At 41.9% G+C, this 13,926-nt stretch overlaps 1 protein-coding gene across 3 annotated transcripts in view; it reads right to left on the bottom strand.

Moving 5' to 3' along the window:
* The window catches only part of VPS53 (VPS53 subunit of GARP complex), a 133,128-nt gene that overhangs the window by 87,317 nt on the left and 31,885 nt on the right, over window positions 1-13,926 (bottom strand). For all 3 annotated transcript variants that reach the window (XM_059908274.1, XM_059908273.1, XM_059908275.1), the window contains 2 exons: window positions 11,895-12,010; window positions 10,242-10,361 (listed from right to left, as the gene is read on the bottom strand). In XM_059908274.1, the coding sequence (XP_059764257.1) occupies window positions 10,242-10,361; window positions 11,895-12,010 (236 nt within the window). The remainder of the gene's footprint in view (window positions 1-10,241; window positions 10,362-11,894; window positions 12,011-13,926) is intronic.

Here is a 13,926-nt window from a genome sequence, read left to right as displayed (position 1 = left end):
GGTAAGATCCTACCCATTCTTTTAAGATCACATTAAAATTGAATTCTTCTATGACCCCTATCCTTGGCCCCTGAAGGGTCAGTCTATCAATTCCCTGCTGTGCCTGTACATACACTATATCCATCCTATACTGAAATTTTCTATTAGTGTCTCTCATAAAAATGGTGAGCGCTTTGAGGGCAGAGAGTATGTGTTTCTTATCTTTGTGCCCTCAGCCCCCCAGCACAGGGCCTGGGATACAAAAGTGTGTGGTAAGTATCTATTAGGTGAGTGAAGAGAAGAACAAGTGAACAGGAAAAAAGGTCAACTCTGGATTATCAGGAGGGTAAGGGGAGGTGATGTTGCCTCTCCTCCCCCCCCCATCCACTGAGAGCGAGTCTGCCTTCTCCAGCCAAGCTTCCTTCTTTCCTGCAGCTCACAAAGCCCCGTCTGTCTGCTCTCCTGGCTGCTTCACATCCCCAGTGTGACATGGCGATCAGCCAGCTCTGAGTGTGAAGGGTTTAGGAAGGATAAGGGAAAGGGTGGTGATTTCCCGAGTATTCCGCCAAGCTCTGTTCCAACATTCCTTAACAGTTCCTTGGCATTTCACCTCTAAGATGGCACCCTGAGCACACAGTGCAACTCCTCCCCTTCCTGTCCCAGAAACTCAGAAATAATGAAAAGATTTTAATAAGAATCCAGAACTGGGCAAGAAAAGGAGTGGTAGGCTAGAAACTCTGGTAGGAGAGGATTGAAGAAGGAAACCCCTGCCTAAAATGGCTTCTCAAAGATGAAGGACGTGAGGGGAGTGGATACCAGAGCAGGAGGGGGGCCCCGGGGCACCGCTGGAGGGATACGTTGGGGTCCTGCAAGAGAAGCAACGAAGCCAGTGCCCAGGTCTCACCCCTGCCTTGAATGTTCAGGTCAGGAATGGGTGTGGGTCTGAGAAGCCCAGCAGGGACCAGAGGGCTGACAACATCCAGGCAGATCAGGGAGCCCTCGGGCCCAGAAGATAAGCCACCAGCATATCCCACCTGGCAGTTCCCCCAGCTCCAGCTCCACCTCACCTGAGAAGCACAGTCTGTGGCACACGTAGCCGAGCGGCACATCCCGCCTCCCCCTCACAAGCAGGTCACAGTAAAAGAGCATCCCTGATCAGAATGACAGAGAATCTCAGAGCCAAAACTGAGCGATCAGCTAGAAATCACCAAATATTGGAAGAGTGCAAACACCAAGAAAGAGAGTCATCGTGCTCAGCAAACCAAAGACCTGACATCAGAGGACAGAGAAATGGAACAGGTGACTCAGAACTTTAAAACGCATATAGAGAGAGCCTCCCATCAAGCCTCTTAGATAGCCTCAACCACCAGAGGGCAGACAACAGAAGCAAGAAAAACTATAATCCTGCAGCCTGTGGACCAAAAACCACAGTTACAGAAAGATAGAGAAGATGAAAAGGCAGAGGGCTATGTACCAGATGAAGGAACAAGAAAAAACCCCAGAAAAACAACTAAATGAAGTGGAGATAGGCAACCTTCCAGAAAAAGAATTCAGAATAATGATAGTGAAGATGATCCAGGACCTTGGAATAAGAATGGAGGCAAAGATTGAGAAGATGCAAGAAATGATTAACAAAGACCTAGAAGAATTAAAGAACAAACAAACAGAGATGACCAATACAATAACTGAAATGAAAACTACACTAGAAGGAATCAATAGCAGAATAACTGAGGCAGAAGAACGGATAAGTGACCTGGAAGACAGAATGATGGAATTCACTGCTGCGGAACAGACTAAAGAAAAAAGAATGAAAAGAAATGAAGACAGCCTAAGAGACCTCTGGGATAACATTAAACGCAACAACATTCGCATTATAGGGGTCCCAGAAGGAGAAGAGAGAGAGAAAGGACCAGAGAAAATATTTGAAGAGATTATAGTCGAAAACTTCCCTAACATGGGAAAGGAAATAGCCACCCAAGTCCAGGAAGCGCAGAGAGTCCCATACAGGATAAACCCAAGGAGAAACACGCCGAGACACATAGTAATCAAAGTGGCAAAAATTAAAGACAAAGAAAAATTATTGAAAGCAGCAAGGGAAAAACGACAAATAACATACAAGGGAACTCCCATAAGGTTAACAGCTGATTTCTCAGCAGAAACTCTGCAAGCCAGAAGGGAGTGGCATGATATACTTAAAGTGATGAAAGGGAAGAACCTACAACCAAGATTACTCTACCCGGCAAGGATCTCATTTAGATTTGATGGAGAAATCAAAAGCTTTACAGACAAGCAAAAGCTAAGAGAATTCAGCACCACCAAACCAGCTCTACAACAAATGCTAAAGGAACTTCTCTAAGTGGGAAACACAAGAGAAGAAAAGGACCTACAAAAACAAACCCAAAACAATTAAGAAAATGGTCATAGGAACATACATATCGATTATTACCTTAAACGTGAATGGATTAAATGCCCCAACCAAAAGACATAGACTGGCTGAATGGATACAAAAACAAGACCCATATATATGCTGTCTACAAGAGACCCACTTTAGACCTAGGGACACATACAGACTGAAAGTGATGGGATGGAAAAAGATATTCCATGCAAATGGAAATCAAAAGAAAGCTGGAGTAGCTATACTCATATCAGATAAAATAGACTTTAAATTAAAGAATGTTACAAGAGACAAGGAAGGACACTACATAATGATCCAGGGATCAATCCAAGAAGAAGATATAACAATTATAAATATATATGCACCCAACATAGGAGCACCTCAATACATAAGGCAACTGCTAACAGCTATAAAAGAGGAAATCGACAGTAACACAATAATAGTGGGGGACTTTAACACCTCACTTACACCAATGGACAGATCATCCAAAATGAAAATAAATAAGGAAACAGAAGCTTTAAATGACACAATAGACCAGATAGATTTAATTGATATATATTGGACATTCCATCCAAAAACAGCAGATTACACGTTCTTCTCAAGTGCGCACGGAACATTCTCCAAGATAGATCACATCTTGGGTCACAAATCAAGCCTCAGTAAATTTAAGAAAATTGAAATCATATCAAGCATCTTTTCTGACCACAACGCTATGAGATTAGAAATGAATTACAGGGAAAAAAACGTAAAAAGGACAAACACATGGAGGCTAAACAATACGTTACTAAATAACCAAGAGATCACTGAAGAAATCAAAGAGGAAATCAAAAAATACCTAGAGACAAATGACAATGAAAACACGACGACCCAAAACCTATGGGATGCAGCAAAAGCAGTTCTAAGAGGGAAGTTTATAGCTATACAAGCCTACCTCAAGAAACAAGAAAAAGCTCAAGTAAACAATCTAACCTTACACTTAAAGAAACTAGAGAAAGAAGAACAAACAAAACCCAAAGTTAGCAGAAGGAAAGAAATCATAAAGATCAGAGCAGAAATAAATGAAATAGAAACAAAGAAAACAATAGCAAAGATCAATAAAACTAAAAGTTGGTTCTTTGAGAAGATAAACAAAATTGATAAGCCATTAGCCAGACTCATCAAGAAAAAGAGGGAGAGGACTCAAATCAATAAAATCAGAAATGAAAAAGGAGAAGTTACAACAGACACTGCAGAAATACAAAGCATCCTAAGAGACTACTACAAGCAACTTTATGCCAATAAAATGGACAACCTGGAAGAAATGGACAAATTCTTAGAAAGGTATAACCTTCCAAGACTGAACCAGGAAGAAATAGAAAATATGAACAGACCAATCACAAGTAATGAAATTGAAACTGTGATTAAAAATCTTCCAACAAACAAAAGTCCAGGACCAGATGGCTTCACAGGTGAATTCTATCAAACATTTAGAGAAGAGCTGACACCCATCCTTCTCAAACTCTTCCAAAAAATTGCAGAGGAAGGAACACTCCCAAACTCATTCTATGAGGCCACCATCACCCTGATACCAAAACCAGACAAAGACACTACAAAAAAAGAAAATTACAGACCAATATCACTGATGAATATAGATGCAAAAATCCTCAACAAAATACTAGCAAACAGAATCCAACAACACATTAAAAGGATCATACACCACGATCAAGTGGGATTTATCCCAGGGATGCAAGGATTCTTCAATATACGCAAATCAATCAATGTGATACACCATATTAACAAATTGAAGAATAAAAACCATATGATCATCTCAATAGATGCAGAAAAAGCTTTTGACAAAATTCAACACCCATTTCTGATAAAAACTCTCCAGAAAGTGGGCATAGAGGGAACCTACCTCAACATAATAAAGGCCATATATGACAAACCCACAGCAAACATCATTCTCAATGGTGAAAAACTGAAAGCATTTCCTCTAAGATCAGGAACGAGACAAGGATGTCCACTCTCACCACTATTATTCAACATAGTTTTGGAAGTCCTAGCCACGGCAATCAGAGAAGAAAAAGAAATAAAAGGAATACAAATTGGAAAAGAAGAAGTAAAACTGTCACTGTTTGCGGATGACATGATACTATACATAGAGAATCCTAAAACTGCCACCAGAAAACTGCTAGAGCTAATTAATGAATATGGTAAAGTTGCAGGATACAAAATTAATGCACAGAAATCTCTTGCATTCTTATACACTAATGATGAAAAATCTGAAAGAGAAATTATGGAAACACTCCCATTTACCATTGCAACAAAAAGAATAAAATACCTAGGAATAAACCTACCTAGGGAGACAAAAGACCTGTATGCAGAAAACTATAAGACACTGATGAAAGAAATTAAAGATGATACCAACAGATGGAGAGATATACCATGTTCTTGGATTGGAAGAATCAACATTGTGAAAATGAGTATACTACCCAAAGCAATCTACAGATTCAATGCAATCCCTATCAAATTACCAATGGCATTTTTTACGGAGCTAGAACAAATCATCTTAAAATTTGTATGGAGACACAAAAGACCCCGAATAGGCAAAGCAGTCTTGAGGCAAAAAAATGGAGCTGGAGGAATCAGACTCCCTGACTTCAGACTATACTACAAAGCTACAGTAATCAAGACAATATGGTACTGGCACAAAAACAGAAACATAGATCAATGGAACAAGATAGAAAGCCCAGAGATTAACCCACGCACCTATGGTCAACTAATCTATGACAAAGGAGGCAAAGATATACAATGGAGAAAAGACAGTCTCTTCAATAAGTGGTGCTGGGAAAACTGGACAGCTACATGTAAAAGAATGAAATTAGAATACTCCCTAACACCATACACAAAAATAAACTCAAAATGGATTAGAGACCTAAATATAAGACTGGACACTATAAAACTCTTAGAGGAAAACATAGGAAGAACACTCTTTGACATAAATCACAGCAAGATCTTTTTTGATCCACCTCCTAGAGTAATGGAAATAAAAACAAAAATAAACAAATGGGACCTAATGAAACTTCAAAGCTTTTGCACAGCAAAGGAAACCATAAACAAGACGAAAAGACAACCCTCAGAATGGGAGAAAATATTTGCAAATGAATCAACGGACAAAGGATTAATCTCCAAAATATATAAACAGCTCATTCAGCTCAATATCAAAGAAACAAACACCCCAATCCAAAAATGGGCAGAAGACCTAAATAGACATTTCTCCAAAGAAGACATACAGATGGCCACGAAGCACATGAAAAGATGCTCAACATCACTAATTATTAGAGAAATGCAAATCAAAACTGCAATGAGGTATCACCTCACTCCTGTTAGAATGGGCATCATCAGAAAATCTACAAACAACAAATGCTGGAGAGGGTGTGGTGAAAAGGGAACCCTCTTGCTCTGTTGGTGGGAATGTAAATTGATACAGCCACTATGGAGAACAATATGGAGGTTCCTTAAAAAACTAAAAATAGAATTACCATAGGACCCAGCAATCCCACTACTGGGCATATACCCAGAGAAAACCGTAATTCAAAAAGACACATGCACCCGAATGTTCATTGCAGCACTATTTACAATAGCCAGGTCATGGAAGCAACCTAAATGCCCATCAACAGACGAATGGATAAAGAAGATGTGGTACATATATACAATGGAATATTACTCAGCCATAAAAAGGAACGAAATTGAGTCATTTGTTGAGACGTGGATGGATCTAGAGACTGTCATACAGAGTGAAGTAAGTCAGAAAGAGAAAAACAAATATCGTATATTAATGCATGTATGCGGAACCTAGAAAAATGGTACAGATGAGCCAGTTTGCAGGGCAGAAGTTGAGACACAGATGTAGAGAATGGACATATGGACACCAAGGGGGGAAAACTGCGGTGGGGTGGGGATGGTGGTGTGCTGAATTGGGCGATTGGGATTGACATGTATACACTGATGTGTATAAAACTGATGCCTAATAAGAACCTGCAGTATAAAAAAACAAACAAAACAACAACAACAAAAAAAAAACGCATATAGATTATACTCCCTGAGAGACTTAAGAGGATACTATGCCCATGAAAAAAGAATCAACTAGATACCCTGAAGATTAAAGTTGGATTGTTGAAATAAAAACTCAACAGCTGGGCGAAATAACTGGATGGGCAAGATTGAAGAATAAATTAAAACAGGAGGGTTGAGTTGAGGAATTCAGCTTAACACAACAAAAAGATACAAGGTATTTAAAAAAATTAAGAAACAAGGCAGCAGATCTAGAAGTTCCAATATTCATGTACTAGGGATTCCACAAAGAGAGAACACAGAGAACAAAGCATAAAAACTACTTGAAGAAATAAAGGAGGACAATTTCTCGGAATTTAAGAAACTCATGAGTCTTCAGATTAAGAATACAATTAAGGGGGCTTCCCTGTGGCACAGTGGTTAAGAATCCACCTGCCAATGCAGGGGACACGGGTTTGATCCCTGGTCCGTGAAGATCCCACATGCCGCGGAGCAACCAAGCCCATGTGCCACAACTACTGAGCCTGTGTTCCAGAGCCCGTGTGCCACAACTACTGAGCCGGCATGCCACAACTACTGAAGCCCATGTACTAGAGCCCGTGCTCCGCAACAAGAGAAGCCACCACAGTGAGAAGCCTGCGCACCACAATGAAGAGTAGCCCCCGCTCGCCACAACTAGAGAAAGCCCACGTGCGGAAACGAAGACTCAACACAGCAAAAAATAAATAAATAAATTAAGATACAATATTAAAAAAGAAAAGAATACAATTAAGTACAGAGCAACATGAATGAAAAGAGACTTATGTCCTAGTGAAATTCCTGATTCTCCCACCCCCAAATCTCAAATGCTTCCAGAACAAAGTAAATAGATTATCTTATAAAGGAATAAGAATGAGATGGACTTCAGATTTTTAATAGGCACCAGACGACAGATTTGCTTAGTCTACACTACAACAGCCACAAGGTGGAAGCAACCCAAGTGTCCATCAACAGATGAATGGACAAACAAAATATAGTCTATATGTACAATAAAATATCCAGCCTTAAAAAGGAATGAAATTCTGATAAATGATACAACACGGATGAACCTGAAAACGTGCTAAATGAAATAAGCCAGACACAAAAGGACAAATAGTGTATGATTCCACGTATATGAGGTACCCAGAATAAGCAAATTCATAGATAGAAAATAGAACACAGGTTACCAGAGGCAGGGAAGAGGAGGCAATGAGTATTATTATTTAATGCATACAAAGTTTCTGTCTGGGGTAATAAAAAAGTTTCGGAAATAGAGTGGTAATGGTTGTACGATACTGTGAATTTATTGATACTTAATGCTACGAAATTGTACACTAAAAAATTATTAAAATGGTAAATTTTATGTAACGTATATTTCAACACAATTTTTAAAAAGGAAAAAAAATAAGTAGGCAACATGAATAGACCAATTACCATTGAAGAAACTGAAAGGACAAAGATCTGCCTTGAAAACAGGTGACGCACCTAGATGGTTTTACAGGCAAGATCTGCCAGATCTGACAAAGGATTAGTATCCAGAATACATACAGAACTCCTACAAATCAATAAGGAAGGGAAAACTAACTCAGCAGACAAACAGACAAAGGATATAAACTGGCATTTCACAGAGGAAATGCAAATGGCCTATAATCAAGTGAAAAGAAACTAATCTCACTAGTTAACAGAGAAATGAAAATGAAAGGAACTAGGTACCATTTTTCATCCATCAGATAAATGAAAAGGAAAACTGACAATATCAAGTGTTGTTGAGGATATGGGGAAATGGGTACTCACACACTATGCAGATGGTACTATAAATAAATAAAGCCTCTTTGGAGGGCAAAGGGGCAGCAGTTATTAAAATTTTAAATGCACGTGACCTATCACCCAGAATCTATCCTAGAGAAATACTTGCAGATGTGCAAAAGGGAGTATACTTTTACAATTAGAAGCAAACAGCCTAGTGATATGAAAATGGTTAAATAATCTGTGGTATGTTATACTACAGAATTCTATGCATCTGTTAAAAAGAATGAGATAGGTTTGTATACACTGATGTGGAAAAACCTCTAGAATACACTGCTAAGCTAAAAACAAAGAGAAAGTTTCAGAATGAAGCATACACTATGAGATCATTTAAAACAAAACAAAGCAAAATAAACCCACAATCTAAAACTATAGATTTATTAAAATGCACAGAAAAAAATCTGGAGGATAAGCATTAAATTGATAATAGTAACTACTTCTATGGGTAGCACTGGGGTGTGAGGTATAGTTAAAGAGGACTTAAGTTTCACCTGTATGTTGACTTTTTTCTAATAAAGAAAATGTATATGTGTATTACTTACATAATTAGAAATAAAGTAACTTAGAAAAGAAGAGGCCTGCAGCCATCAGGCCTCATGAGAAAGCAGAGTTGAAAATGATGGCTCCTGCTGAGTACCAGCCCCTTCGTTTCCTCTTTTTTGCCAAAAAAAGGTTGGGATCCATCAATTTTGACTGTCTCTTAGTATTCTCCCTGCTGCTACTTCTAACAGAAAAGGCATTAAATTCCCCACCCCTTATCTTCCTTCAGATCCTCATCTTCCTTCTCTTTAAGCATCTGCCTTTCTTTCTACTGGCTCTGAATCTGGGATTACAACTCAACAGAATAGGAAGTAAAGAACAAATTTAAAGAGGCTAAGTCATCATTTTGTCACATCTGAAGTTCAAGGGCAGACTGTACTTGCAAAGACTACCACAGCGATCTCTCATCCCACGTGCTCGTTTTTTATTATTATTTTTTAATAACACTTTAAAAATTTTTATTTATTTATTTTTGGCTGCATTGTGTCTTCGTTGCTGCAGGCTTTCTCTAGTTGCAGTGAGTGGAGGCTACTCTTCGTTGCGGTGCACGGGCTTCTCATTGCGGTGGCTTCTCTCGTTGCAGAGCACGGCTTCAGCAGTTGTGGCTCGTGGGCTCTAGAGCGCAGGCTCAGTAGCCGTGGCGCACGGGCTTAGTTGCTCCACGGCATGTGGGATCTTCCCAGACCAGGGATCGAACCCGTGTGCCCTGCATTGGCAGGCGGATTCTTAACCACTGCGCCACCAGGGAAGCCCCCCACGTGCTCTTTCTACCAATGGGACTTTGACACTCCTCCCGTTGGGGGTGGCGGAGGCTATATCCCTTCCTCTTGAATCCTGACATGCTTGTGACTACAGAAACGACTCTCTGTGACTTCTAAGACCTGGCTCTCTTGGCATGCTCATTCATGGCCCCAGCACCACCTCACCATGAAGAAGCCCAAGCAGCCCAGGGAGGACAACCCAGCTGAGCTCGCAGCTGACAGCAAGCACCAATCTGCCACCCATGAGATTAAACCAACGGATCCTCCAGTCCCCTGTGGAGCTGCGCCAGCTGACGCTGCACGGAGCAGAGATGAGCTGGCCCTGCTGGGCCAGCCTACATTACACGAGCGAAATAACTGTTGTCATCAGCCACGAAGTCCTGGGTTTTGTTGGTTTTGTTACAAGGAAACAGACAACTGGAACAGTTGCCCTCACGAACGTGGGCTTGGTTCACTCCAGTGAACCAGGCCAGCAACTATCTAACACAGGTAGTGTTAGAAGACATGGTAAGGAGGTGGTGAGGGGACATAGAGGGGACGTCTGCAACAGACAGAGTCAGATCAGGTGACCTCTGAGGCTCCTTCCCACAGTGAGATTGTACAATGAACATCCTGAGCTGAGTGCTTAAGCACTTCCCAGCACCACCTTTTCTTAAAAGGGAAGATCGTTTTCTCCAATGACGTTTTACCTTTCAGAAAGCTGCCGGATCTGTGGAATTCCCATATATTTGTGGAAGTGCTCCAGAACATTCATTACGCCCTGAAGAAGATTAGCAACTTCTCCATACTGCCTTCTCCTGGTCATGGCTCTGCAAGGAAATAGGAAGTTGAGGACTCCAGAAAAACACTAAGGACACAAGATACAGATATGGACCAACCTACTCTGTGCTCTAAAATAGACATCAACTCAACTTAATAAGCATTTCCTGAGCACTGAATATATATGGTGCTGTGCACTGGGGGAGAAAAAAAATAAGACTGGGTCCAAATCCTTAAGGGGACAGGAGTTAGTAAGGGAGAGCGACAAGGACACATCTAAGTAGTACCAAGTAGGATGAATGGAGCTCTAAACAGAAGTCCAAGTTATGTGCTCTGGGACGTACAAAAGAATGTGTGAGTGATGGAGTCTCCCTGGGTGGGGGAAGGGGAATCTGGGAAGACTATGGATTTGGGATTTGGGATTTGGGATTTGGGTTGGGTATTATGGATTAGTTGGCTTTTGACAGACAGCAGGGGTCGGGATGTTATTATTTGAGGGTTACGGCATTTGAGCAAACCAAACACATCTCAGGACACAACAAAGAGCACGTATATGCACTTACATGTTAACTCAAATCTGTAGACTTTAAGCCAATGTTAAGCAACTCTGTGTATGTTTAGGTATGTTTAGTTTCCCTGCTGCTAAGGTTAATGAAGCTTAAATAAAAGGATGCTGATAAAATCAACAGTTACACACAGCAAGGAAGGAACAAACTATTAGATCTAAAATTTTCATTAGGATTGGGTTTTTAAATTAAATGTATAATTTATGACTTCCTTTACAAGGCATTTAAAAAGACAGGATCAAGTTCAAGCCAAGGAGTTACATTGCTACCACTGCCTGGTCTGCTGGTTTGTTGGAAAGCACTGAGCACCTGGGGAAAGGGACAAGGACATGGGCCTGCTGACCTCTCGGATCACTGCTCGCAGGAGAACAGGCCAGGGTTCACTGAAGACCATGCAATGTGTGGGAGAGACCAGGAAGGAGTCTGTCCCCTATTCGCCCCAACTTTGGATACTGCTTCGTTGTGGTCAATAACCAACTCTTCCTTTTAATACTGTTTCTCATGTTCTCATGTACCATTCCCTATAGTTCCCTTATAAGCCAAACAGAAAGCTTCTGCCTTTGAACAAGTGGGTGGAAAAAAAAAGAAAAAAGTGGGTACAAGGATATGTTTCCATAAGGCATGTTCAACGACAGTGCAACTGAGCCCAACACAAGCAGGAAAACTTGCCAATGCGCAGGCTGGGGGCGTGATTACAGCCCTACACTGCCTCGTCAGCCTCCGTGGTAGAGATCTACCACACGGAAATGACCTCTGCTCTTGAAGTCATTCTCCGCATGCTTTTTGGGCCCCTTCAGACTCCCCTGCCCCTCAGCTCAAAGTCTCGGGTGTCTGTTACACGTTGAGCACCCGAGGGCACAAAGCCAAAGTGGTGACTAAACATCTGAGACTGCTTTGCAGGAAGTGGGCCAGGATGATGAGACTCTCCTGGCTGAGAAGTAAATAAACCTACGGTGCCATCTCCTCTGTGACACGTTTATTTCCCGTGGATCCGAAAGGGACCGCTGACGTGCTTACTCGAGGGAATCAACGCCGCCCGCCAGCATGTGCAGGTGGTTCAGCGTCGTGATCGAGGTGGTCAGGTGGCGTTTGGCGTGATCTAACTGCTTGATGTCGCGGGTGATTTCCTTCACCTAAACAGTGAAAAACCACAGGAGAAAGAGGAGGAGGGTTAAGACAGACGTCAACCGGTCTGCAAGTGGCCTCGGGAGACAATAATGCAAACGAAATAGGGACAAACATGCCTCGCATTAGCCCTTGGAGAAAACACAGGTGTCCTCCCAATACATACTCAAAATAATTTCCTATCAGCCCGTTTACATCTAATTTGGCATTTCTTCAGCAGACTTTACCCAGGGTTACAAAATCCTCAGTTGTGAGAATGAAATGAACTTTATTCTTCACCCCAAGTAAAGTGGAGTGAGCCACAAAGTAATTGAGTATGGAGCACATGGTGTCCAGGAGCCAAGGACGGCGGATCTCCTCCTGAACAAGGTCAGGGAAGTATGCCTTCTGGCACCGGGGTTTCTAGGTTCGGTACAAAATGGATAGCATAGTATGAGTCAGCTAATTCTACTGAGATGGGCTTTATTCGTGGATCTAGGGTTTATTATCCAGTCTCCAGAAGATTTCTCCTCAAATCTCAAGAAGACTGAAATGTAACCCCCGCAAAGTAAGCTTAACATGACATCATTAAGAGCAGAGTCTTCAGGGAGACAGATGGCAATCAGGGGAGTAAAATTCCACCAGTGTTGATCCAGCGGGTCCAAGAGAAAGAAACTCTGTAGCTGGGAACGTAAGTATGTTTCAGTCACTAGAAAAGTACATTCAGTAGTGAGGTGGGAACAATTCTCCACCTTTACTAACCCTAGGCGGACTCTTCCACTAAACTGCCTGAGTCCATGCTGAACAAGAAACTTTCTGAAGAGCAATTTGGTTCCCCAGGCTCTATGACACCCGGAGGGAAGGGAGCGCCCTGGATACCAGGCACAAACATCCTAGTTACTGGAAACACAGGTCTCCCATTAAAAGTGAAAAAGTGAGTTAAATTCACATGACCTGACTTTTTAGAATCTGATCATCCTGGGTAGAGTTATGAAGTAAAGGTCACGACCTGTACAGCTCAGATCCACACCCACAAACCCGCAAGGCTGATCTGGATCCTAGCAGAAAAAGCCTCTTTCACGGGGACTTGGCCCATCAAGCCTGCTCTCTCTGTGACCCTCAGCCCACCAAAACGTCTCTATTTCTATGGTGGGGGTTTGGGGAAGAGGTGAAGAACCTACCACGCCTTTACCAAATAACTGAGTTTCGGGGGAAAGATGATCAAGAATGATATAATAAACTAGATATAGGAGTTCGGCCTTATAATCTAATCACCCTTCCAACCCTGAAATAAATCATCATTCTCTTTCCCACCAAAAAAGAAAATCCCTGTACCTCTTCCTGGGTTCCTTAGCTCCAGCACTAGCATCAGGGGTCTTGAACTACTGTTGTAAAAGTCAGCGTCATCTACCACTCTTCTCGTTCCTGCAGGTCCTGCATCATTAGTCAGTCATTAAATTCTGAACATTCTTCCTCTGCCTCATCTCAAGAATCTGTCCTGCTCCTCCTTCAGGTCCTCGCTGCTTTGCCCCGGAGCTCACTGGTCCCTTCACTCCCAGTGTTCCCCATCTCTCCCCATCACACACCCTGTGCTTCTCTAGACAAACCCAACTTCTTGTTATTCCCCAAATAATTTAGCCCTTAATCGCAGCTCACGCAAGGGGTGCTCAGGCCAAAGTCACACGAGACCGGTTCGCAAAACAGAACGCTGGTCGTTCATTTACCTTAACTGTTACCCCTGGGCAGCCAAAAAAGGACAGAACAGGACATGGCAGGTTTGGGAGTCAGACAGTTCTCGGGTTGAATCTCGGCTCTTCCACTCACCGACTCGGTGTCCTAGACCAAGTGGCTTAGCCTCACTGAGTCTCAGTTTCCTCACTGATAAAATGGTCAAACATAAAAATAATAACGAGAGTAAAACCGAGTTCATAAGACTGTTCTGAGG

Source organism: Balaenoptera ricei, chromosome 20 (genome assembly GCF_028023285.1).
Source record: "Balaenoptera ricei isolate mBalRic1 chromosome 20, mBalRic1.hap2, whole genome shotgun sequence".
Classification (NCBI taxonomy): domain Eukaryota; kingdom Metazoa; phylum Chordata; class Mammalia; order Artiodactyla; family Balaenopteridae; genus Balaenoptera; species Balaenoptera ricei.
The sequence above is the reverse complement of the archived record's forward strand: the minus strand, read 5'-3'. Positions and strand labels throughout refer to the sequence as shown.